A 27,734-nucleotide genomic window follows, 5' to 3' on the forward strand; every position below is an offset into this window, starting at 1 on the left:
TAAAAGCTATACCGACAAAATAAAAATTCTCAGAAATCATATAAAAAATTCACTCATAATGCAATTTTAAAACGTTCCCACGGTATAAAGACTTTGGGTGCCTTGCAGTGAATACGCTGCGGATTGCAAAAGCCTTTAGCTAGTGAACCTGTTAACCGCAGCGACAACGGGAAAACAGAACTAAAACACTGTACGAAATATTGTATAACTACTGTAGCGTAAAAGCATAATATGTGTTGTACAGTATTGCTTACCGATTAGCCTGACTTCAAAATTATTATAGTGCCTACCGTACAGGTTTACCCGTATGTTTCTTGAAAAAAAACGAGAACGCTTTGTAAAATCGCCAGTATGCTGCTGTTTATTCAAGAGATTTCCGATAGAAGCATAACAAATAAAAAACAGGAATTTTGCACTGGTGCAGCGCCAATCGCGCGATCATTGGTCACAGGTTTTCGGCGCTTGAGAAATATCAAGAACTGTTGATTTCCGCAAAATAGTGTATCCTACAATGTCATATCAGTCATATAACTAACTTATAAAGAAAAATGCATGTGCCGAACCTCAAATCGGAAAACTGCTTCCACAGTGGAGCTACAGGTATAATGTACAGAATTACACTTACTTCGTAGTGATTGTATTATATTATACATAGCAAAATGCGTAATCAATTTGAGCGGATACATCTTATGTTAATATAATTATATACTTTACCATCACTATAAGTACAGTTAGTATATTTATAGAATTAGCGTTTCTAATTAATGTAAGTAACTTAATAAAGCTGCAAATATTGTTCAAGCGCTGTGCCTGTGCCTTGGTTAGCGGCAGACGTGAAAAACGTAAGCGAAATGTTGTGTCGAATCCATATATGGAAACCCTGTCATGTAAAAATTAATATAATCGCACTTTGCGGTTGCTTACCTGAAAATTATTTCATTGTTTTATGAACGGGAGAAGATCAGGACAGTCTGAAAACCCAGTGATTGAGGAACTGTAAAACGTCTTAACTATTCATGGATGTAGTATAATTCAGGGAAATCTTGGGATAGGAATATTATATGGCCGTAAAACGAACATTAAAAATAATCATCAGCATTGATAATTGCCGGAATATACAGTACTGGCAAGTTTGATTTCGTTTGTGCTTGTAGCCACATAATTTATGGGTATACAAAGTGTGTTAATCAATACTATAAAGATTTTTTCGGGAAAAAGTAGCGGCTAACTGTAAGTATGTAATAGAATTCCGATGTCTAATTTAGTCGAGTTTACACGTAGAATCATTCGTTGTGAAGGGCACACGATACGCAATGGTCTACACTGTATCTATCTGTAGATGCAGAATTACGGTATATTGGTTATCAAGCTAGCGATACTTCTATAGTTATATGTGTTGTTGTTTTTCGTTTCAGAGGATGGATTATTCTTGCAAGTCTTTTGTGTAGTTCATAGTTTATTATCGTTCTGTCTGGATGCGCTTCATGACAACCAAACAATGGCCTACAAGATTTTTGGTTCCTGTAAGACTTACGGAAAAGGTTTTTTGCTTCGAACGTCTTCATTAAAAGTTTATAAGTTGAGAGTTGAAACTCTTGTAAGTCATAAGTGGATCAATGAACTGCATTCTTCTAAACGAGCTGTTTGTATTCCACTGCCAGCGCCGGTTTCCGGGTATTACAGTGCCAAACCGGTCCATTACGATTTTGATAACTTTACCCGGTATGGACTAGTTTGATTCTCCAACTGAAACCAATTTTGCCTGTTATGCATATTGAATATGTAGAAATGAAGATGAGGACAACATTACGGCGGCCTATGTAGTACTTATATTCCGCAGCACTCTAATAACAGGACATCGATCTGCACGTACAGTATGCGAGGGAAGTATACATGTGCACAACGCCGGAAGTATGCCCATAAAGCTGGCAAATCGACCATGTCAAAACCACCATAAGCGCAGTGGCTTTCTAATACGATTACGCAAAATAATATGCTACTAACGCCAGGATTGCACTGGGTATATCGCACCACAGGATAATACGGTTACGTGTTTTTTATAAAAAACCCCGCAAATGCCAATGCAAATTCGCACACACCAACCCCGATTTGAATCATATTAAGTGTTAAAGTTATGAGGACCGGTCCTTGGATATACGTAATATGCTCCTCGTAAAACGCCCACCACAAACTCAAAACATACACTAGGTATCCGCTAACACCCAGTAAACTGGATGACATTAATAAGGCTAGACAGTTTAAGATCTTTAAAACACAGAAATGTTCACTCAGGTCAGGGAGTGTTGATCCGGTAACAAATTTTCCCGCGCCAATCGATAAGACGCCTGTCAAAAGAAAGTAAACATATAGAGTTGCCGCAGTAAAAACACATTTCAATATAAGAATAAGCGGGATATTGTAGGGCTACTGCGCAGGGCAATACAAAACGACTGCGCAAAAAGTGGTATATTTAAAGTAAATAATGCTGGGAAAAAGATCAACAGTTATACCCTATTACCCTATAACAGAGAATATTTTCATTAATCGGTTATGTGTCGCTGTGTAGTGACGTTAATTTATGTGGTGGTGTAGCGAATCAAGAACCAATAAAAATTACAAATTATTTATGTGGAGCGTCAATAACTAACTATAATGCGCAAACCCTTACTTTAGAGCCAACGAGTATCCAGTATAATATTAAACGTATAAGTATATTAATATACTTATTTGAGTATAGTAACACAGATGTAATCTAAGATTGCGACGTCGCTAATTTAAAAATGAAAATTAATGAAAATACAATTTTGGCAAAAATTTCACTGAAACAGTTTGAAGCGTAGGCTGCATCATTTTATTTAACCTCTTTTTATGTTTAAAAGATGTATATAAGCATATTTATGAATTTTTTATAAAGACAGGATGCTGAGTACATCGTGTTTGGATGATCTTTCACGCTCGATAAGCTGCGAGAGACATGCAAGCGCGGAACACTTTCGTGCGTTTTAATCACCTCATATATATTTGTCTGAATTTTCATTGTAAATAATGCATAGAATTTCTGAATCTATCAAACCGCCCTGTTTATCTATTATTTAAATACGATACACATAATGTTTCGAAACGGCTGTCAAAGAAAAACTGAACGTTCGCGATATGCAGTGCACAACAGGCATGTAATGATGACAAGAACACATTGCTACTCGATAAAAATCGTTAGGTCACTGTAAGGACTACCGCGTATGCATTTATACAGTTTTACAGATTTTATTAAAAATTACTGCGCAGTGTTCTTCATATCGAATACTTCTTACTTTAATACCGGTTAAAATTAAGTGTACGAACGAGAGAAACGCTATTTCCGTTAGTTGTATGAGCCTATCGTCAACTGGCCTATTAATACACTTTGGTTAGACAGGTTATCCGATAAACATATTAAGATTGTTAATAGAATTAATTTCATTGCTTACCTTGCACAATATAAGTTATGGCTGCAATTATACCGATTGCACTCTTGGCCAACGTCGGCGCATCATTGTGCCAGTCATAAATCTGATATTGTTGACACATGAAATTCACTGGAAAAAACACATTACAAAGCTTATTGACATAAGAAATAGCGCATGACAATAAACAATAAATGACCGGAAGTCTTACCACCAATTTGCACAAGAAATGCCAATATGCCGAGAAAGATATGACAAATGCCTAGAATCTTCAAATAATCAGCTGTTCGCATCAGAATATCCCGCCGGTATCCGGAGGAAGGTATATACGACATCCTGGCTGCCTAGAAAAGCCACTCTGGACGGGAATAACACATGCCACTTACACTGCGCTGGGTTGCATTGCGCAATATACACCAGAGAAAGCCACAACAACTAATGGTAAGGAGTGTCAATGATTGGTTGCTGGCATAAGCCTGGATAGACATGACTGCACGATGCACATAGTAAATCTAAAGCGTAAGTATAAGCGTCAACCGTTTTTTGTTTAATTCAGTACGGTTTTTGTTATTCAAGAGCGGAAGAATAAACCTCTATCTAGCCCAATCAGCCTGCATGGATTCGAGGTATTTGAGCTTGACAAATACAAGTGGAAAAGTTGAAGTCTGGAGTCTCAAGGATGTCAAAACTACTAAAGGATTTGTTGTGCTGCAAAAGGGAAGTTCACCACGGTTTATCAGAGCCCCTGCAGATGATGCAGAGAGAGGATGACGATGGCTGTACGCTAATAATTTTCATTTCAAGTATTTTGCAAGCTCAAATATCCTGTTGATGTTGATATAATCGTCTGTGGTCTTTCAAGCGTCCCAGGTCTATGCTAACGGTATATATGTACATTATATCCCCAGACCCAGGCTGATCCACCATAATAAGTGATTGCTAAGCGGTTGGTGGTCTGCTACGTTAGCTCGGGAAGGTAGCAGTAGGCGTGAAGCCCTTGGAACACCGGGATAATTTGTCTGTTAATCTCCAATATCACTGCTGGGATAGCAGTATGGAGAAGCCGGCTAACACTCGATTAATCATTTAGACTAGCCCTTAATAACAGGCCGACCAGATAATCCAACCGACAAACGAAAAACAGCATTTCACATTCATTTGCCATTTATTCTTTTTTTATGAAATGATATCAAGCACTATAATATGTAGTTTTTAATTTTGATACTTATAACTTGAAAGCATTCAAAGAGAATTGTACCAACCGCAAGCAAATTTTACCGAGGAGGCATGCCAGATAAATGTTTTAAACAATTGAAGCCATAAATTAATCTAATGTATTGGGTATATAAGATTTGTATTAAAACATAATAAAAAATCGACAAGGAATTCGAATAGATGCTAGCTGGATCGGTTATTTCATTAATGAGGATCATTTAACTTATTCTCTAAAAATAATAGCGTTCTCACAAATAACAAGCCATTCCGAGATTGTAAAATAAATTGATGGCATTACGTACGCTAATTAGCAATACTCAGGCAGTGGACTCGTGTCTAGTTCACGTCTTAATTGATAAAATTTGACCTTTGGAAAAGTTTTTTTAAAAACAGTTCATTGCAACGCTTGAAACCAAGAATAACTGTAAGATGATTAAAATCTTTTCTTTAAAAGACTATTAGCATGCCATTTGTAGAAGTCCACAACAGGCACAACTTGCTCTGCCAGTAAAGGTTAGGCACACGTTTTGGGTTTAGCGAACGACAATGTTGTACATTATACGTCAAGCAGTGGATCTATAGAGATTTTTTATTATTTCGGCCGCAGTATACGGCACGATACATATTTCAGATTTTGTACATTACGCGTATGCAGAATCAGGTCTCGAAAGTTGTCATTACATTAAAACACACTATTTAATACAACCAGTTGCATTAAAGTTTCAAGTAACTTATGTGTAATTAATTATGGTTGTGCCTTCAATAGTACGACACGTAAGTACAAACTGAGCACTAAAAGAAAAATAGATAGTACTAGGCGAGAGTCAAATTAGCACAGAAAACTGCTATTTCTTCAATTCGCACTTCGTTATTTGTAGTTTCGTATCTTCGTTTTTGAATGTTCGTCGTGTAGGTGTGCAGCGCGATATTATTAATATTAAATTATTAACTCGCTGAATAAGTCTGAAAAAATTTAAGCGAATTGCAATAATATTTTATTTTTGCTTACCTTTTTTGGTTTTGAAAATCCCGTAGGTCGCCCATGCGCAGATTGCATTGATAAACAGAGTGTAAATCTACAGAATTACTGGAAGATCGTTTAATTTCGATAATAAGTAACCATATTGGCATATTCAGCATGTAAAATACGTATATCATTTTTCGTAGTTATTACGCAAAAGAAGTTTGCTAAAATTTTGTCCGTACTGGCAAAACAATACTGATACCCTGGTTTCCATCTAAGAATTACGGAAACAAAACAACTCGAAAACTTTTCTGACGCACAATAAAGCCGGTGAAGTAATAAACGGCTTCAAAATTTAGAGCAACAAGCGATATTAAAAGTGTCAAGTCGAGTAATGGTTTGTTTATCGTTAAAATATTTCATAAACTTACTGTTATTGAATACGTCCGCGTTAATCGCAGGAAGAAACGATACTTGCAGGCAACGTGGATGGTATGCGTTGAAAATGGTAAAATACGTGGGTTCGTGTTTGTGATTGCAGAGTGACCATTTGCTAATGGTGATATATCGTGGATCTGTTGCAGTGCTTGTTTCACAATAGAAGTAAACTCTTGATCACTATTACCACAACGTCTCGTCCAATAATCGAAGTAAATCGGTATCCATCTTGTTAAAAGAAGACTAATATGCGTTGTAGCTCTTGATAAAAGAATCAGCAAGTTTGAAAAGCGTCCACGTCATCTCTGAAGGCCCAGTGTACATTCATGGGAACATTCTGCGTATGCATAAGGATGATACGACTACATTCTATTATAAGATTTACCCGCGTACAATACTATGTTATCCTTGTGTACGAAAACAGCTGTCTTATCCAGAGCACTGTTTCTGTCGGTTTGGATTCAACTGGATAATCACTCCAACACGAAAGCCCACTCCTTCATTATACTTCTTAAAGGGTTTGATAAGTTTTTTTATACAGTGCATTAGGGGTGTTCGTAGCTGTCGGAGCTCAGTCGGCTGGCTTATTAAGCATGCACCAAGGAAAATAAATGATAGAGGATTCGCTCACCGATATTCTTGTGCGTTTTCTGAAGCTTTTTCTCCCGATCCCAACAGCGGCCGAAACAATACTCAGTATACCGTTCTATTTCGTTATAATATGTGGAATGTGTAAATGTATGCCTACTCGTAGCGCTGTAATTTTTCCGATGGCAAAGCCATATAAATCTCAACATTTATTGCGATGGATTAACGGCAACGGGCAACCCATTAATATATAATTAGCTAGAATCATTAAAATCAATATATTTCTAAAATATTCTGCTAGCGATACAACCGTAAGAAGTACTAGAATACAGGTATATTTAACAGCTCAACCGGCATGTTAAAGCTAGCACTTAACAGATTTTTTTATGGAATTATCAAAACTAAATTCATTTTACGTTTTGCATTTTTGCTTTCCAGGTATTCTTTATACATAGCTTCGCAATTAGCGGTTCGGATACGGTTTACGAAGGTGCATAATAATTCATAACTGCATAATACTGTCGCATTGTGTCCCTTTCTGTTTTTTAGCTGATCCTGTACGTATTGTACGAGTAGAATATACGCTATTACATAGGATGATCGAGGTTCGGAATGGCAAAACATTGTGCCCACTTCTCGGTACTGTCGACAATAAGTAAGTACTGACTTTAAAGAATCGAAATACCAGCCAACATGATCAACGTTTCGGCATTTGTAAGAGAAACAAATCTAGAAAACGGTACATGGCACGATAAATTGTGTGTAAGTATTAGCTAGAACAAACAAAAATTTTTAAATTTTTGCTTGATTTGGTATTGACGCATATTTTGTCCGAACGTGCGAGTCCGTGAATTGAACGAGAAAGTTTTCAGATACTGTACTATAAGCAAACCTGTGAATATAAACTTATGCAACCATAACCGTATGCAACCAAAATGCAAACATCAATCGATCCAGAAAACAGAATAATGTACTCTGTAAAATATAGCACAATTTTTTTATTACTTGACACCTTAGGGCACCACCTCAGTTGTACATGACCGGCTGGTTGAAAGAACAAAAAGTTACCGGAGGAGCGCATTAATGCTCATAAAAAGCCCTTAAAATTCCCAATAAGAGCTCGAAATTTTACGTTGTGGTTTCAAGCCCGCATTAACATTCAAACGTTTGAATGCCGTGGCTGGTTTAGTATTTACAATTTTATATAAAATTTGTAAACAAATTATATAAGCGCAACTATGCACCAATATTTTGCGCACAGAAATACATGCGTGCTATTAATGCTGTTAGCAAACGCAACGCTCTGCTTGAAGTTTATTAATTTATGACCTTTCAGCAATCCTCTCAAACATCTTGAAACTTAAGGTCGACACTTTAATTTCGTTCTTGTAAATTGCCATCATTTTGGATGCAGTTTACCGTACTAACATTCTGTTAGAGCCTCTTCGTGATTCTTAGAATCTATTAATTCTTGTTTTGTCCGCTTCTGTACAGAGATATTTTGTTAAGTTGAAGATTACTTGGAGAAGGTGGCTTGTCACAAGAGCGGGTGCCATTAAGGCGGCAACGTTTTGTTAGGAGCTGTTAAAACGTAAATTAAGCACTCCGCGAGCCAGTGTCAGGAGCTACCACCAGCTACGGTAGATCCTTAGTCCCTACCAAGTACAATTCTGTTTAATTTGTTTCCAAAAGGGAAATTCCGACCGAACAAAACTTAACTTATGTTAGCTAAAGCTTATGTAAAATTTAATAAAAAACAGTAAAAAACTGGAAGTACTTTTAACAACAACACTGATTTGGATTTTGCGAAATCCTCCACTGCAATTTTTGACCTTTTGATAGCGCTACTGGGCCTGTTACGTTCGTGAAACATAAAGGGCTGCAAACAACGAAAAGCGACTTGAATCACTTGATGCAGTGAGTACGTTACCGTGGAAAGCTGCAGGAAGGCGATCGAATGGGATGTGGCAGTGGCGGATACATTGCTCGGATATTCCTAACGCCGGGAATTTTAGCCGAAGCGAAAAAGTTTGAACTGTGGAAATACAGTGACCTTGCCAGCCGATCAGTAGTGCAGCTACTAGTATTTGCGACTATGGGCCCATCATCCATGGGGACCTCAAGACCAAAAATCCTTTAAGGGGTTGTAGAAAATATAATACAGTATGTGCAGAAAGCAACGGCAATCCGTCTTCGCGGCAGAGCAGTTTACCTTAGGTTTAGTATTCCGCACTTATAGATCATACATTAAATACCTTTTCGGGCTTTTCCAGTGCTTTTTGCTGTAATAAGTAAGTAACAAAACCACGGGCGACATGCTTATAATTAGTATGTCGTCTTATCTTGCTCGTGAAATATAATTTAAAATACGGGTACGTACAGATTTACAATGCATAGTTCCCATACAGCTTCGTTCGTTCTTATCAGTCAGTGAAACAACACGAACACATGTTTAGAACAAAACAATCTCGGTTAATTTATTCGATTCCGCTCCGTTCACGATCCCGAGTACGGATGCCGCGCTCCCTTCTTGAATTTTCAGCAATACTGCTAGCAAGGTATATAAGAGATAAATATTTACTTTTATACCGTAAATATTTATTTTTATATTTACTTTTACTTTTTAAAAGTAACCTTTATACCGTGCTTCTAGTACTAGTTGTCGCAGCAATTCGTGCAATCGCGATTTTCCAGTATATGCTGCTCAGTGGCGACTGGCGACAATGCAGTGGCCGGCGTACACTTCATAGGTCAAAGTGCAGCCAAAGCCGTCTAAGTACAAGTTTTTGGTTATTTTAATTTAAGGGACAAATCGGCATAAAAAGGTATTTCAACATTCGTTAAACAAATGCGGTATTATTGCGACATGGAAGTGTCTGAACTTGACACTAATAATTACGAATACCGAAGCAGTTATCTTCATGATGTTTTGGGTTGCTAATTACCACAATGATAAACCATTAGACAAAGGTCAGTGTCTGGTTTTCGCAAGCTGTAAGCTGTATCTGTATGTCTTGTAAGGGTAACATGAATCCTGGCCATGAAAATTAATCAAACAATGCAACGGCATACAAGTCTAATTATACATATCTGGTTTTGTCGATAAGGGCATGGAAAGAGATAAAAATCGCATAAGAGGCAGGCTTCGGATAGTAACAATAACTAGAAAATGCACTTTTGTATGCATTGGCAGACCGGAGCGCAGTATTTTTTATAAGTAGGTACGAATACTCATAGGTTGTGTCTCCATACTTACCGGTAATTAACCACTGCCCGGTGAGAACTTACCTGTAATCAATAGATTAATAATCACCTTTTTTCCAAGAATATTAACTCCTAATTCGAGATCGAACTTTTGCAGTGATTATAATTCATAAAAAATAGTATATGGCAAGTACATACGTAGGTTCGCCATAAGTCGAAAAAAGTTTGAAAATCGCCTGAGATTCAGAAAAAAATTTTTAAATTCAGCACTGCGACATTGTAGAATATTCTAGAAAGTTCCAGAAAGGTTAACATTAGCAACAGATTTGCGTTTTGTTGTTGTTGTTGTCGAAGGTTTTACAGCGTAGTTCTTGATTGGACCATTGCTCCAACAAATTTTTGGTTGAGGCTCTTCATGGCAGCGATTTTACTGCAATCTTCATGATGGTTTCCAGGACCTAAATCTAAAAGCGAATCTAAAAATCGAATGGAATGGTTACGAATCTAAAATTCTATAGCAACTACAAAAGATAATATACATACAGTATTAATGCTAATAAATACCGGACTTCATAAATCGCGGCGGCATCACATCCATCTTTTAGCATTTTCAAATATTTCTAAACATTTCGGAATATTATACTTGCAAAGCTATTTCGAAGTATTTATTGAAATACCTCCAGAATATTTGTAATTCTACAGTTTCGAGAATTTTTACGTGCGAAGCCGCTACGTCTGTATTTTAGCATTTTTACGTTTGAAAAAAGGTGAAAGTAAGTTTGAAAAAATTTCCATGTGATACGTCCACAGTCACACACGTAGGTTCGCAATCATAATTCTATAATTAAACGCAACTGGTCGCGCGCTATCGCGACCGATGTTTGTACAGTTCTTGCAAAACCACTTCCAAATAATTTTTGGTAATGGCTGTCGTTATTGGGCGTAAAAGATGGACCATTTTTGCGTTTTCGCTGACTAAGAAGATCTTCGGTCGATTACTATGTTCTTCGGGAATAGTGTTATCATGATCATGGCTTGTTTGGCGTCAGCATACATACTCGTATTCTGCCGATATAAAATGGGGCCCGGTGAAGCTGCCCCAGCAAGATGCATTTCTTGCAGCGTTGTCAGAATCACCGAAACAACAAAATTCCCTAAGGAAAAAATAAATACGCAATTTTTTATTTGTGGAAAAATTGTATACCAGTATTATATGAAGTAGCTCATATACAGTAATACCGTAAGTACTTTTGCACGAAATCCATTCCGTGCAAAAAATCCATTCGCCTTCGTAACTCTTGCCCTAGGGTCTTGCTTGTGTGAGCTTGTAAGCGTATATACAATTTTTTTCGCACATGAACTTCTGCCATTGCCTCGCTCTAGAATCGAGGAACGCACCTTGATTGCTTTACAGCCATGTAGTGCCTGCATTTAACTACATTTCAAATAGGAATAAGTCAAAATCAAGCATATTATATGTATGTAACTAATGTAAGCACCGTAGTAGTCGAGTTGAACCTATGTACAGATACTTATTTAATTTTTAAATAAGAAAATGTTCGCTCCTCGATATGTAGGTATTTACTCACGATTTGCAAAGTAATATGATTAAACACGTGCATTCTCAATTTTGACTAGTATCCTGTTGGAAGCATTAGAGATCTTCTAAAAAATTTAGCCTTCTGCTTACAGTACATTGCTAATGACACAAACTCGCTCGGTGACGGACCACTGGCAGTTCGTCGGTCTCTCGGTTCCAGCTTAGAAGCGACACAATTTTTATCACAGCACGTCTTTCATAATTATTTGTATTTCCAAAGGCATGCACGTTCAGTGCTAATTGTCATGCCGAAATAAGTGAAACTTTTAATAAATAATTATGTTATTTGTATATACATGTACCGTGGTGTGCTACTGCTAAAAGGAAACGCTCACAAGTAAGGCGAACGTCTTTTTTGCATTCGAATTCATTCCAATCCTTTGACCAGTTGACCTTCATATTTTTTTTAAAATGTTACAATGCAGCGGGCATTATTTGCGGTTTCCTTGTTTGCTGATTAATTTTCATTGCAAGTAAACCTGTATTTGTAATACTACAAGGGTCACTCGGAAGATAATGAGAAATTTGAGAAGCTGAGAAGTGCGATTTTAGGTGTGCTTTCTTGCATTGTATAAAGTACAGCATATTAATATGCATTTTCCCTATATTTTATCAAAATAAAACTCTTTCGTACTTGCAGAATATACGCACTGTGCACATTTACACAAAGTTTTTCCAAATTTAAGAAGCAGCCACTGGGGCGGTCCGCTCCTCCGCCCCCCCCCCTCTTGTGCCGGCCCTGAAGAAGTTGTACTCTTATAACTTTCTTGGTATTTTTAAAATTAGTAGTGCGGAAATTGCTTTTTTAAATTTTTAATTAGCCGTGCCCACTGCCCAGCGTCTAGCGAACGTAGGAACAGCAGCACAAATGGATGCCAGCTGGCTGCCTGCCGTAGGTGATATCGCCCGACCAATTTCATTGTGGTGACTAGTTTAGAGCAGTTATAATTCATGAATGATACAATTTTTCAAAAATTAACTCATAAATTTATAATTTTTGCTTGGCATTCTCATCGTTAAGCTAAAGTGCTTATTAACTTATAGTTTATAGTGTTATACCTCTCGTATCGCGTCTAACAGAGGCATGGGAGCACCAGGGGGTGGAACTCTTCGACATTGCGCTTTGTAGTAAGTTTGTAGCCGCTGTGCGCGGCACTCAGCACTAGCAGCCGGCAATCCTACAAAGTCAGATACCGGACATACCGTGCCAACTGCCAAGTTAAATATCACAGTCGACTACGGTACATTAATTATTGTTATATGCACATATTGTGCTGTACTTGTGGAAGTTGCACCCACTGCGTAGTAGCCGTATCAGTGAGAATGGGCTCAACAATTCGCAATGTTGGCGGCACGGATTGGTCCAATAAGTTAATTCAGGCGGAGTCAGATATAATAATTTGTGCGGCAATGCGCAATTTTTATCCGCGAAAATACATACACTTTATATGGATAGACTATCGCTATTTGGGCATACTTATATGCAGCGCACAAGTCAGTACCGCGTCTTTTAGAAAATGTAATGCTGTCCTCAAGACAGGAATAAGCATAGTCGGTAGCCACTATTTTTTTCACATTGCTGGCAATATCGCACGGCGACTGTATGTGCACACTCTCGGTCAGCACTGATGAGTACAAATATAGTAGTTTATTTCTCATTATTATTATTATTATTAACATGGTCTTTTGTCACGATCCCATGTACGAATAACAAAACATAATACACTGGCCTTTTGGACAAGTGTTTCTGCACCAACTTTGGATTCTTACTGTGGAGTTCCTTCAATCCGTCAAGGGAGGAGGTGGTGAACCAGCTGTTGCTCTCTTTGCCCATTGAACAGCCTGCCCCCACTACCACCAGCCATGTCCAAGAGGAAACAATTCACCCCGCGCCAGAATAGTCAGTTTCAGAACGGCACCGCTTCAGAGGACGGATCTACAACACTGATTGCCGAGGTGGAGGAGCGAAACGGTAAGTCGTGTAGCACTATAAATCCTGCTTTTGATTTTGCATAATAACAACTATTAGTGCTTTGTTATTTTTGTACATAACCAGGAAAGTGTTTTAACATATCTGCCAGAAAGTTTAAATTGTTCCACGGTCAGAAGCTTGTGCGCCTGTATGTTTGCCAAGTAATATAAATATACGCATTTGAGAATTCCGTTAAGTTCTGTGGTAGTACAGATATCAATATGTACGCGGTATACATCATGTTTCACAAATCACAAGTGCATCGGAATGGAGGACATTTTCAATTGACAATCGTTTAAAATGGAGTCTGCTGCAAGTTGACGTCAAGTGACACATGGCGTGCGTTGGCGGTTATGATATGATATGCCATAAAGCTAGGTGATTTTTCAATAATGCCAACACACGACATCAGCGGCGATGTGCGGTGCGATACCATGTGCGGGCTGTTGGCCGTAGCCGCTGATTTTCTTTCGTTGGAAACTTGATACTTGGCTCCATTACTTCTATACAGCTTACAAGCATTGTGTGCCACTGTGCAAAAGAGAGTTTTTAAAATGTAGCGTTTTGTAATTAATGTTGCAAGTGTAGTTTCGAAGTAAACTATGCGGTACAAATCGATAGATATCGCGGAAATTATTATGTTGGAGTTTTAATGTAACTCGCAACATAGTTGTATTACTTGTTTTTGCGGTTTGTGGACGGGCAGTTCTTCGAGATTTTGTAGAATTTTATTCAGGAATTACAATTATTGCATAACTGAGAATAAGTGACTGATCAGTGAGGTTTAACTTTAAGAGTGCCGAAAAATCGCTAAGTACGGTACAGAAAGTTCCAGCCAACACTTTTCCGTATTGTTCTTAATTTTTCAACTTTTATTTTATCTTACAGACTGTGAATTACAGAACTTGTGGAGAAATTAGAAATTTAAAAAAAAGTTTTCGCACTGATATCTTTTACCGATATAAGTGTGATGTAGATTAATATGAATGTAACCTGCTTAAACTTTTAAGCATTGACTGTAGCCAAGCGTATAGATGGATAAACATTTAAAAATGAATGCACCGCTAAGGAGATGAAAATTTAATCGCTCAAGAAGGTCACTATGTTGTGGCACTTATGTTTTCGTGCTGCTCAAAAATTTTAAGTTGGCCTTAACTGCTGTGGCGCGGCATTTGTTTGTTGTTAAGTATGTTTGTCTGTATCAAATGTTACGCTAAGGATTACTTCAACATCTTTCAACTTTTCATAACTCTTTCCTGTTACCTGTCGCTTGTAAATGGCCAAGTACGAAGTGTAACGAGTCCACTTATCCGGCTTGGGCCAATTTAATCTCGTTGAAAATTTGATATTCCGTTGCTGGTTACCTGATACTTAACAGCTTAAAGCGTTCATAGTTTCGTTTAGTTGACCGAGCTCATTGTTGAAAACCTTGAAGATGACTTAAAATACGCAAAAATGGTAAAAGTGAATTGGTGTGAATATTTAGGGAGTTTTCTGTCAATCTGATACTTACTACTTACCGTTACTCGAAAATGGAGAGAACATGTTGCGCAAATTTTCTCTTCCAGTTGATCTTTTACAACCTTGCATATATTAAAAATGTTACAGAAAATGCAAACGGTCGTTATGCGTAGCGGCAAAGTGACATCTCAAGATATATTTGCATCTCAAGATTGTTGTTTTGGGGTTATAGTTGGCTTTGGTTGGATGGTTTCAAGCTGTTAAAAGTTTTGAACTACTTAACTATTCAACACAATAATGCTTGTCAGTTATATCCTGAGGCAGGAAATTGAAAAGCTTCGTCCGCAGTTTTGATCATTGGTTATACAATATGCACAGCCAAATTAGATTTCGACGTCAGAGTTTAATGATAGCACCTCATTACGCCTTCGATATTTTTTTCTGGCTGATATGGAGCAGCTTCGGTGTTTAATACTGTAATTCTGGGAACTGTGCATGATAGAAAGCATTTGATATGGAAACGAAATGTAAAAGAAACAATCACAACGCGAGTATTTTGGCTTTTACTGCACATTACGTACTTTATAGATAGCGAAATTTTGGTTATAGCTGGATAGTGATGAAGGATTAACAGCATAAGAAAGGCATTTTCGGTTTGTTTTCCATACGCGTCGCAAAGTTTTGACGGATTTATTTTTCTTTCTTTCTTGTCCGCTTTCATGCAGGCTGCATAGCGTTGAGCAATATCCATTTATCCCGGTTTCATAGCTGAGGAATTGATGGGAAATACGTCAGTGGCTCCAGTGCTGTCGGGAATTTGCATGCAAGCCGGCAGATAGGATTATAAATATCATAAAAGTTTGCGCCCGAGATTTTCATAATCATCCAGATCCAAGATTGGAATCAAAGCGCATTAACGCTCCCGAGCCTGCAGGCTTTTTCCGATTTATGACTGCTGCCTGCTTGTGCAGCAAGTGCAGAAATGTGCATTCCCTAACAGCACAGGAAACAAGTATCTTCGCTTTATTGACCCCACCGACGACCAGTACCGGCTCGATAACTGTTTACTTATTGATAGATAGCTTGCGTATACAAATTATCACGGTATGAGCATTTCAATAATACATTGGCATTTTGAAGCGGCCGATTTTAAAACGATAGAACTACAGTAATGTGTTTTTCCGATCTTATTTCCCTGCTTCAGATTATGTAAACTACTGAATAATTTCTGCATTACATCGGTGGAACAAAAGATTTTCATTAAATGTCAATTTTATAAAGTTCAGTGCAGTATTAACTAGTTGAACACCTTTTAATTTGACATTATAATTTTAAATCCTGCTTGGCGTTGCTTCGAAATGCCGGCATGCTAATGGTAAGTATAGTATTATAAATGAAATGTCTATGGTAACTACGAGTATGTTGTTTGTACGTCAAGAATTTACTTGTTAATTTTGCTTTATCAACGGGTACAACACCTGTGTTTTTATAAACTTTCTCAAGTGGCAGGATTTTTATTAGAAGAAAGAATGCCGGTGTTCGCCAAAGAAAATGTAAATTAGGTTAGATAATAGCTGCTTATGTTGCATTGATAATTGCCTCTTTAATTAACAGAGGCATCCGTGCTAGATCGGTTTTGTTCAGTAGTGAAAGGGAGGAGAGAGGACACTGTTTAATGGGAACTAGACTGGCCCTTTCTCTGTCAGAAGAGTCAGTGCCATAAAGTTGTTTGTCGTGATACCGAGAATAACGATATATCAAGGAAGCAGGACGAAAATAGCGGATGAATGCATATAATAATATGGAATATGCCCTTCTTTGTTGACGCTCGCGTAATGCATATATGGAAGAAACAGGAAGAAGTTATTATGCCTCTGACCCACAATGCAGCAGCAAGTTGATGGGGTTGGTTGAGTGTATTCTGTCTTAGCAATTTCTCTCATCAATTTCTTAGTCGGCTCTGTAGGGCTTATGCGATCGCGAGAGATTTCACCTCTTGGTGATGCTGGGAAAAGGCATATGAGAGCGATAAACTCAGCTGTGTTTTAAGCAAGAAAATAATAGCACTAACTGAGGTTATTTGGTACGGATGAGGTAATGAATGAACTGGTTTCACGGACTTGATTTACATTCATGCTTCAAAGATGAAATTAATGGACACGATCAGGCATTGGTGCCTTGGCTTTTTGTATGCGAGCGGAATAGGCTAGTTACAGTTCTGCTTTATGATAATTATGCTGTGTAAAGCCTTTTTGTTTCACTGCACAACGTTAAGGTAAAGCAAAAAATGGAGCGATTTTCTTTCTCGACATACATATGTACATGCCGATTAGCTTATGTACGTGAGTTTTTTTGTTGGTTCGGTAGTGCACGATCGGTGTGGTTGATGACCCCTATTACTTTTTACCGGCCCAATAAGCCATCCAACTATAACCACTGCACACAACAGCAATTTTGAATTCCATGCATGCGGCAAAATAATTTTAAGTTACGCGATTTTTAACGAATTATAAGTTTTCTTTATCATAATATAATTTTTTCATTTTCAGTAGTATACAGCTGCTGTAATCTCTTCGCAGTAAATACGTACATAGTGTTAGAGCGTACCTCACAAACAGTATGGCTGCATAAAAAATTACGAGTAGTTATGATAGAAGCAATTTTGTAACTTTCAGGTTCCAGGTCAAACAACCAACTATCCACTTTTGGTGCAAAAACCAAACTGAGCCCTTTCTTGCTCTTCGCTGCAGATATAGATGTGTTCTCAAGAGATTAAATGTGGTCTGTTCTTTGTTCCAGCAGCTTTGTTTATTTTCGGTGAATATTCAGATGACAATATCATTAGAAGACATGGAAGGTACGAGTATCAGCAATTTAGGAACACTTTGAACCGAGCAATTTAGGAACACTTTTAATGAGCAGATAATCTTATTCTTGTTGTTATATGAATTTTTATCAATACAAAAAAGATATTTTCACGGCTCAATGTGGCGGATGCACTAAAACAATGCACAATGCACTAAAACAATGCACATTCTCGTGACCCGGTATGAAAATTATGGAATGGGCGTGGTTGGTGGCGTATCAGTCAACGGGGCGTAGAATAAAATGAATGGAAATATTGGCCAGGGTGTAATAAGTACTTACCTATTTACAGTACGACCCGAGTCTGTGAAAAGTTCGGGTTTTTTCTGTCGTTTCCTGTCCGCAATGCAAATGCAGGCTGCTTGTTTCTGATCTGACGGCGATGGACATGTGTTGGAAATTATAGATCGGTTATGGTCAAGTCATGATAAATCGAATGGCTTTGATGAGAGGGCAAAGGGCTGGTTTCGTGCCAGTTAGTTAGCGCTTCTTCTGTCAGGGAATATCTTATGAGAAACAAGTTTTGTGCCGATTAGTAATCACATAGCAATTATTGGACTATGCTATATGTATGCAAGCTTTTGCGCACGGTGTATAAAAGGGTGCAAACGAGATTGCGGTATCGATGAGAGAGTGATTATTGTTCGGTGGGTGTAATGATTTGCAGTATGGCATGGAAAAAATATGATTAAGCTGTAACGACACCGGAAACTGATAAATATCAGATGTTTACAACTTATCAAAAATTTCACATATTCATACAAAGTTCATCTGGTTGCAGCAGCATTTCTACCGTCATCACGTTATGTATATTGAAGCGCTCGTCACATGTGTTGGGGGTACACGAGTTCAGTACTCGTATGGATATTCTGAATCAAACTTAAGGTGAACGTAAAAAATTTTAAGCTTGACTTCGTTTCAGATTTGTTTTCGCGTGTGCCTGCAGGTGTCAATAATATGATCATGGGGAATAAGCGATACCAGTATATTCGGTTGTTAAGTCTGAATACATATGTTGTGCATGCCGCTTATTGACATGCTATTTAAGATAAGTGTGCGCTTAGTGGTCAGTGCTGGTCATCGGTGTTCGCATTATCAATACACAAATCAATCCCGGCAAGGAAAGATGACTTTCCAAGGGAGATAATAGCGACATACGTCCAAGCTGTCGACTGGTACTTAAAACTACCGCAGAGACACTTTAAAGTGTGGTAGGGATGCACGCGCCACTGTGTAAGCCATCGAAGCGGTAGCCTTTGTGCTGTGCGCCCACTGTTTACATCCATTGACTATTTATCCGCTGGTGACATGCTCCTTGTCAATAGAAATCGGAAATATAATGTTCAGATTTTTCCGATACATAAAAGGTCACTTGAAAAATGATACAGTAGCAAGTGTATTAAGTGTTAGCGTGCTTTCACAAAGTACAAATAAAATTTGATAATGTTTGCTAAGTCGTGGACTAACGATAAGCAAGAGCGTTGTGCGTTATTCGGCGGAAAAAGTATCTTGACGCAAAGTAAATGACCCCGACCTGCTGGCCTCTCAATCACCTTTTGATCAGACATGATTTTGTACGAGTTGGCGTCGAGTATAAAGACGTGATCAAGTGGTAGACCACGGAATGCCTGTTAATTCTGATGACAACCATAACCTCTCATAAATATATAAAAGTGAAGTTGTTTTTGTTGCAAGCGCATGGTACGATATTATTCACTATTATTATGCTATTAGGCAGGACTGCAGTTAGCAATCAGCATCTTTCTGCTACTCTAGGTTTTGTACCGTGATTACTAACCGCGTTCCATTCTGTACTAAATTACAATAAGTTTTTTCTAGCAAAATTTGCAGCTGAGTTTTGTATTCACCACATTCGGTTGTAAGTGATAATTGATGGTTTTGTGTGCGCGCGCAAGGTAGACACTAGACACACCTTACTTAATATGATTGTTTTAATTTTAAAATGCAACAAAAAAATTATTCTAAGTGCTTGCTGATGAGTTAGTTAATAAATGCAATTAAAATTAAATAAAATGTCCGCTTTGACAGTACACGGATTGTTCAGCGAAAACTTGTTTGAATGTGCAAGCCAGGATTTGCAGTGTCATATTACGGTGCTTGTTAAAATATTGATATACGAAGCCAAGTTTGGAGCTGCCATTTGGGATCAGTGTGGACTGAAATGGCGTAATTAGTTATGAAGTTATTATTATGTTGAAGCAACGAGCAGATGGTTGGTGAGCTACAGCAAATACTCTCTCTACAGCGAAATTAATGTTGGGTTTACTCTAGTGGCTGCACTCTCCGTGGATGGGATGAGATTTTAATGAGAGAATCACACTAGTTTACATTTATATCCGATACTAGTGATGGCATTTTTCGTTTAATAAGTATAATGTGCGGATTTAAATTTGTGTGGCTAAGGACATTTTCCGGTGTGTGGACGGAGAGATTTCTCCAGTTTCTTCACTGGATCGAATTACGCATAGAGAATATGGTGTATATGAGCTTAGCAAATAAAGACATAATGCCACGTTACGTGAGCTACTGTGTTAAAGCACATAGTTATGAATGGTTACAGAAAGGAAACCATTGTAATTATCTTTACTTTGTATAAAATTGCAAGACTGTGACCGTTATTTGGTGACTTTAACACACATTCTTGTTGTATACAGTTTTTCTAATACTTCCTTATGCCGTATGTATGATTCGTGTTCAGACTGTTTTATTGCATAAATTAATTTTTTCTTCATTTTGCAAACCATGTACTTACCGGCAGATCATAATGAACTGTTATTTTTTCTTCTTTTTGTATGAGGAATTTAAGTAATTTTATAGAGCACACTCAGCACAGTCAACACTGGTTAGTTTGCGATTAAAAATGCCAGCAGGGATATTTTGTCGTGAAGTTGAAATTATCAACTGGAGACTTCTTAGTGGAATTACTGGAATACGTCATTAATATATGTATGTATACAGTATAAAAAACTCAAAAAATATTCAATGCATGCTTTCCTATCGCGTACATAATTGTACAGTCTACATGGCAAAGCTCGGCAGTCGTACTTGTGAGTACTTTAATTCTGGACAATCTTGAGCAAATCGTTTTAGTTGCTCCAACTTGCTGAAGTCAGAAAAATGAAATTAAGCTATAAGCTCATGACTGATTTCTCCATCTCCGCCAAGTGAAATGAATGGCGGTATATCAAGGAATGAAGCGGTTTTCATTTCCGTTCAATCTTGTTGGAGCTTCATGTAACGCCAACCACTTGGTCGTCACTCTAGCAATCAGAAAATATTCGAGTATGATGCAATTTACTGTCCAGAGTGCGAAAGGCATGGAAATGAGGAATATATGGTTGGACACGTTGTACGATATATGGCACTGAGCGCCGGATGATAATGCGTTGTCCATTTGTAGGCATTAAGTGACAAATTGACATACTACTTGAGATAGCGGGACAGAAAAAATCGAATTGTGTCCATAACGGCCAAGTCGGAAAAAATTGTCACTTGAAAGTTGGAATTGTTTAGAGCGGGAATGATTTTTGCTTTACTGTGTGTAGGCTCTGAGGCGGACATGACGGATGCTGCGTCAAGTGGTGATGCTGCGGCAGTGCAGACTCTGGCGACAGGTGACGTTCATCTTTGTGGATCTTGTCAAGCGGAATTTAAATCCTTAGAGAGATTTCTTCGACATAAAGAGTCGTGTTTGCCGGCCAATACGAGTATGCCCAGTCGATCGAGTCAGGATGACGAGGACGGTGTGGTGGAAACACAGTTGGAGAGGCGGATTTTATCGGCTAATTCGGCAGCCGGCAATCCGGACAGTCCAAGCAATATTCAGATTATTGTTTCACAAATTCAACAGCAGCATTTTATGCTGATGCGCATGATGGAGAAGATACTGCTGAAAATTAACGGTGTGATGAATGATAATGTGAATCGCAGGAGCCCCAGACAACCAACAAGAATGTCTGATGCTACACTTGAAGTGAACAGAGCATCAAGTGAGAAGACTAAACGGCCGGATTTTATCTGTCCAGTAGATCACCTGGAATTCCCTGATTTGAAATCATTTCTGGAGCATATTAAAATACACGATGTACGTGGAAACATGTCTTGAAATGCCAAGCAAAGCAGAAACCTTTTTTATGAGGAATTGGTTGCTATTTGGTTGACATTCAGATTTGAATATATATTAATTATGCCAGCTGAGACAATTATTATTTATTTTCTTGCAGAATATGCCTTCGACAAGTAACGACATTGGCCGGTTGAACCGAGTACAGGATGAAAATTTGGTACTGTAATAATAATTAACATCCGGCCTCTACGTATTAACGAATCTAATTATTTGATCAGCATTGAACCGTGTTTCTCGCTTCTTGACAGAATATTGGCGCTTGTAAAGCCGTCAATGACAAATCTAAGCCGTCATCCCAGCCGAACCAGCTATCGGATCTGGGATCACCCTTCTCGGACGGTGGCGAGGATACAGCGGTGGAGCGAAGTGACATGAATGGGCATCTACGAGAGGAGGAAGTGATGGAAGATGATTTCAGCGATGACGGGAAGGCAGACGATATGGATATGACGCCGTTAGGGCCGGATGGACAGCCACTTGACCCCGCACTGTACATGGCTCTGCTGCCCACACCCGGTAGTAACGACAATGCCTGGGAACAGCTGATGGAGATTGCCACGCCTCTGGATAGTGCCCGGTTGCAGGATATGGCGGATAGGATGGATGATAAGCGCGATCCACATGAATGTGTTATCTGTAAACGAGTGCTCAGCTGCAAGAGTGCGTTGCAGATGCATTACAGGTTTGTACCGTAGTATGTTGTATGCTACATCTGTTGTCCTGATAAATAATTTTGTTACCTTCGCGCTTTTTTTTAACGATGACATTCAGGGAGTCAGAACACGTAATTAATATAATAGAATACTATCTGTGTTTTATAATTTATTACAATGGCTTCTCCGAGCATGAATGTAGTTTTTCTTTTTCCAATCTTTATGTGGCATTGGTGTTTTTCAAATACCTTTTTTGTGGTAGAACTCACACCGGTGAACGTCCATTTCGATGCAAATTATGCCGACGCGCCTTCACCACAAAAGGGAATCTAAAAACTCATATGGGTGTCCATCGGGCCAAGCTGGCTGGAGCGGCCAGTCCAGCGGCACAATGCCCACCGGAGCTTCCCAGTGTAATGGCGCTACAGCAGCGCATGATTGAACACAGTATGACTCCTGAATCCGCCGGCTGCACGATGCCGAATTCAGTATCATCCGTGTTCGGAAGCGCTCTTCATCATGGGTTTCGAAATATCAACAGCATGGCTTTACGTCCCGATTGGTCTACCCAGCCGCCTTCGTCTCAGAATTCGTTTCAAAGCCTGGAAGCATTGATTCAACGCACAACTGGTGGAATTGGCGGTGCAAGTGACAATTACGAAGAAAGGTGAGTATAGTCTGTACACGCCTTTGATGGTATATAGATATTAGTACGAGTACTTTACTCGAAAAGTTGCTAAAAAATTTAGGGAGCTGCTGATATTTTCTTACGATATTTGTAGCAGAACTACAGAATAGAGCGGAAATTGTCAAAAATTGCTTTTTAGATTTCCTATGGATCTCTCGGCCCCTCACAATGGTGGTGGTCATCGGTTGGACCGTGGGGATAGCGATACTCAGTCTGTGAAAAGCAACGATGACGGTGATCTGGATGACGCAATGGATAGTCCGAGCTTTAACGATATGAGCCGGACGAACGGCGGCCTAATGGATCCAGTTATGAGATCGGCGTCTAATAGCGACGGCGCACTCGATCTGACACCGCGATGCACATCAGCGACGCCCATCTCTCCCGACGGAGTTCTGTCGGGGAATAATGTATCCCGATTGACCTCACCAAGAAATACGACATGCCATGTTTGCTTCAAGACATTTGCTTGTCAGAGTGCTTTACAGATCCATTTTAGAAGGTAATTATTTTTTAATGTTGACATACCAAATCAGGAAAATAAATGAAGTATCATAAAATAAAAAATAAAATAACAACAATATCGTACTTGAATTTGTTTTCGTTTAGTTCTACGATACATTAGTACAAACATGTACCTTACTGTTTGAGAACATTTTCACTACTTAATTGGTTTCCGCATGTCTTGTTACTTGTGTTTGTATGCTTCTTGTATTGTGCGCGCCTTGCTTGCATCTGTGAATTTCACCATGGCATTTCTAAATTGTTAGTACTCATATTGGCAGCCACACAAAGGAGCGACCCTTTACATGTCCCACATGCAACCGCGGGTTCTCAACCAAAGGAAATATGAAACAGCATATGTTAACCCACAAAATTCGCGACTTACCAGCACAGCAATTTGGACAATCTCAGTCGTCTAATAATACCCAGTCAGCGGATGAATCCAGTCTGGAAGAGAAACCGATAGTGGACACGATGGTATTAACAGCATGTAGTGCTGCGGCTGTAGCCGGAATTGGTGGAGCAGCAGCCAAACAGCCGTTGCTGGATGAAGATTCTAACTCGATCATCTCCAAGGATAATAACAATATCAGCAATGGATCGATCGCCAGCCAGCGACGAAGTGGCTATGCCAAGAATGTTTGTCATGTGTGTGATAAACCCTTCAGTAGTAATAGTGCACTCCAGATTCATATGCGAACGCATACCGGAGAGAAGCCCTTCGTCTGTGACAAATGTGGACGCGTAAGTTTTCTCTTCCTGTGGCGCTCTGAACTAATATACGTTATTATCTCATCAGTTTGCATGAACTACCGTCCATCCACATTCTGCATAATATATTGTCTTTGAAAAAGAGATAATACATATTTTGTATCAGACTTTTCTGAGAATTTGATGCGGTAGCTGAAAAATTAAAAAAAACTAAAAGCTTGCACATTACAGAAAGTAGACAGATAATCAACCATAAACAATATGTGATTTTCTCATATTCCACATAATTGCATTTTAAATTGCAACAAATTTATTTATTTTTTGTCCAGGCTTTTACTACGAAGGGAAATTTGAAAGTGCACATGGGCACGCATATGTGGAGTGATCCAGGAGCGGCAACCGTTCGCCGGCGGAATAACTCTTCCGATCCGGACATGCCACTGCCCAAGCGGCATGCACCCGAGCGAGAACTGTCCAGCCAGCCCCTGCCTCTTCCCATGAACCACTCCGTCATGCCCAACCCGGCGGCCGGCGAGGGACCGCCACTTCCTGGTTTTTATCCCGGTGTGCCCAATTTCAGTGAAATGCAACGAAAATTCCTGGATAGCTACGGTGCTTCGGTGGGACTGCCATCGAATCCCCTGTTTTTCCCTTATGCTGCCATGTTCAATGGGATGGCGGGGAAAATGGGCATGGGAAATCCGGCCGCGGCCAGCTTTTACGCCGCCCAGGCGGCAATGAGCGGTATGGGACCGAATAATTACTTTGGATTGAATGGAAATATTCCCGGCTTTGATATGAATGGGATGGTGAAAAGGATGAGTGAGCCGCAAAGCGGAGATTCTGCCGGTTCTAGGAGTCCAAGAAGTTCTGATACGCCCGAATCACGGCAGTCAGCGGATAGTCGTACCGTTTCGCCAACTCGACCTCCTGTGCCCGACATGACTGCACCTATAACCGCACAGAAATAACTTGAGGTAATTATTTCGGCATTTAAACCTTTATGAAGCAGACTGAAGTCGAAAAGTTACTACTGGCATACAAGACTGAAGTGATCACCTATAGTATTAATTTTTTGCTCTCATTAAAAGATTTGAAGCACATTAAAATTCAAAATGTTAAAAACGTGCTGTTCAGGATTTCTGTTCAAGTAATATGCCACGGTCGTGGCATATTAGGAACAATCGCTCGACAAATGAAATTATGATATGAAAGTTTGCTTCTTGTTTTCGGGGCTAAATAGTTTGACCCCGGCGGCTGCGAGATGGGGGCCTCAGCAAGCTTGGTGTCTGTATACATCAGACAGTTGGAAAGCACGATGGGGGCACAAGTGCCGACCCGGCAGCTGTGACATTTTTAACCTTATTAATTCGCCAGGGCTATTCACATGCAAATTTAGTCATTTCATTTTCAAAACTCAGACGACAATATCCTTGCTCTCATGTCAGGACACATCTTATTATTAGCCCCAACGATGAGTTTGTCAGTACGCGTCCGGAATCGATGAGTGAGCTGGGAGAAAAGACATTTCTCTCTCCCGTTGCATAAAATCCCATTTCGCATCTCCCAACTTTCATATAGCAACGTTAAAAATTGACCCCGGGTAGGGAATCGATCAGGACCTGCTTTAACGTACGGGTGGGGGCCGTAAATTGTGGTGTTTTGTTTTCCGGCCCCGGTTCGCACACGTAATGAAGTCTTTTCATGTGGAAGCATTAATATTGTCGGGAATGTTTATGGTAATTAGCCATTTCCGGGCCAAATGGAGAAATTGTTTGGCAGCTCACGAAATTGGACAGGCTAGCATACATATGTGGCGCCACTGTGTGTAGTTGAGGGAAGTTGTTAAAAGCTATTCTTTCAAATTAAATTAACTTGCCCGAAAACAGTCAGTATGAGTTTAGCAAAATGGATTTTGCCTGTCTACTGTTTTCTGTGATCAGGCTCATTTCAGGCGGGATTGTAATTTGCCCTTTTCCCTCTTTTGGTTCAAGCTCATTGATCTTTCTTTCCATTATAATCGTAATACATTTATTTGTTGGTGTTTGTTTTAGAATAATGGTGTGCAATGGCAGAGCATACGTCTTCCGGAAAGAAAAAAGTACACCATTGGGAATTAACGGCAAAAGCGGAATAGAAATGAATGGAACACGGTCCAGTTCCAACTGAATGAGCGCTGCGATGGGAAAATGAGCAGAGGGATTCTCTGTCAAAATAGTATATGAGCTAGGCATACTTCTGGAAAAGTTGGACATTTTGTTTGTGTTCATATAATCGAGCATAGCGGTTTTTGTGAACGAACTATGTCTTTTTGGAGAAGGTTTACGTTTATTCCACAGAAAAGTGTTTTGGCATGGTCTTCTCTTTAAATCTGCTTGCAGACTGATCTTAAACGAAACCGGCTGTTCTCAGTTTTTGATAGACATGTTATTTTTTCTTGCATGTTATAAGAGAAATGTTTTTGGATTTGCTATGTTACGTTACTGTGGAGATATCAGATTGATACCTTTTTTTCCAGTAAACGTTGCAGGTTTTTCTCTATTCAAAATATTCCAGTTGTACTATTTAATTCACCTGCATTTTCATGTTCCTGCGTTTTTCGGCATTTTTCCTTTGATCTGTGCAACCAGCATCTGTTAGCAAATTGTGGAATAGTGGCTGGTGTTGATGCTTTTATACTTCTTATGTTTTTACCTCGACTAATAAGTTTACCTTGATGCTTTATGGAATTCAATTAAAAAAGCGTCTCAGCATATCCGATACTTGTACAGTAACGTGAGTTTTGCTCATGAAGAACAAGTGTGTACAACAGAATGCAGGAAGGTTACCGAGAGCATCCTTACGGTTTGGCTTTCGCTCCAGAACGCATGCAAATACAATGCCGGCACACAAAAAAGTTGATTAGCTACTGCCTACTGATCATGATACGAATACGATATCAAACGTCTTCTTTCATAAACCTTGTGGGATCCGTAGATAAGAAATTAGTGTGGGGCAATAAATTAATAACTGTGAAATGTTTGCATGAGGTTGGCGAAATGTTTGAACAATTTATTCACTTTCCATACACAGCGGGTAGTCCTTGTTTTGACCCCTTTTTATACTGACATTAACCCCATCATTTCGCCCTTCCCTGCGGACAAATACAAGTCCCTTTGGACAAGCGCTGCAGCCCATTGCGCAATATATGATCGTAAATATTGTAACGTGCCCCGCTACGACTGGCCAATATATTGTCATATATGTATGTATGTCCACACAATGATGTATGTATATTGTGT

At 39.1% G+C, this 27,734-nt stretch overlaps 2 protein-coding genes across 9 annotated transcripts; one reads left to right on the plus strand and one right to left on the minus strand.

Annotated features, from left to right (window-relative positions):
* Positions 1-2,046: 2,046 nt before the first annotated feature.
* Positions 2,047-6,330, minus strand: LOC129585818 (uncharacterized). Of its 7 annotated transcripts, none has more exons than XM_055478693.1 (5): positions 6,054-6,330; positions 5,668-5,734; positions 3,655-3,787; positions 3,468-3,575; positions 2,047-2,345 (listed from the first exon to the last, which is right to left on the minus strand). In XM_055478693.1, exons 2-5 carry the CDS (start codon positions 5,713-5,715, stop codon positions 2,047-2,049), a joined length of 588 nt encoding a protein of 195 aa, XP_055334668.1. In that variant the 5' UTR covers positions 5,716-5,734; positions 6,054-6,330. The 7 variants fall into 7 exon arrangements, with proteins under 7 accessions (XP_055334668.1, XP_055334673.1, XP_055334669.1 ...); XM_055478698.1 differs by having other exon boundaries at positions 3,655-3,801; XM_055478694.1 differs by having other exon boundaries at positions 5,668-5,745.
* Positions 6,331-12,947: 6,617 nt separating this feature from the next.
* Positions 12,948-27,197, plus strand: LOC129585636 (sal-like protein 1). 2 transcript variants are annotated; one of them, XM_055478386.1, is made up of 9 exons: positions 12,948-13,424; positions 21,317-21,855; positions 21,995-22,054; positions 22,146-22,579; positions 22,813-23,217; positions 23,378-23,740; positions 24,009-24,486; positions 24,783-25,430; positions 26,508-27,197. In XM_055478386.1, the coding sequence occupies exons 1-8, from the start codon at positions 13,316-13,318 to the stop codon at positions 25,422-25,424; spliced, it is 3,030 nt and encodes a 1,009-aa protein (XP_055334361.1). In that variant the 5' UTR covers positions 12,948-13,315; the 3' UTR covers positions 25,425-25,430; positions 26,508-27,197. The 2 variants fall into 2 exon arrangements, with proteins under 2 accessions (XP_055334361.1, XP_055334362.1); XM_055478387.1 differs by having other exon boundaries at positions 24,024-24,486.
* Positions 27,198-27,734: the final 537 nt, after the last annotated feature.

Source organism: Paramacrobiotus metropolitanus, unplaced genomic scaffold (assembly GCF_019649055.1).
Source record: "Paramacrobiotus metropolitanus isolate TYO unplaced genomic scaffold, Prichtersi_v1.0 Parri_scaffold0000018, whole genome shotgun sequence".
Classification (NCBI taxonomy): domain Eukaryota; kingdom Metazoa; phylum Tardigrada; class Eutardigrada; order Parachela; family Macrobiotidae; genus Paramacrobiotus; species Paramacrobiotus metropolitanus.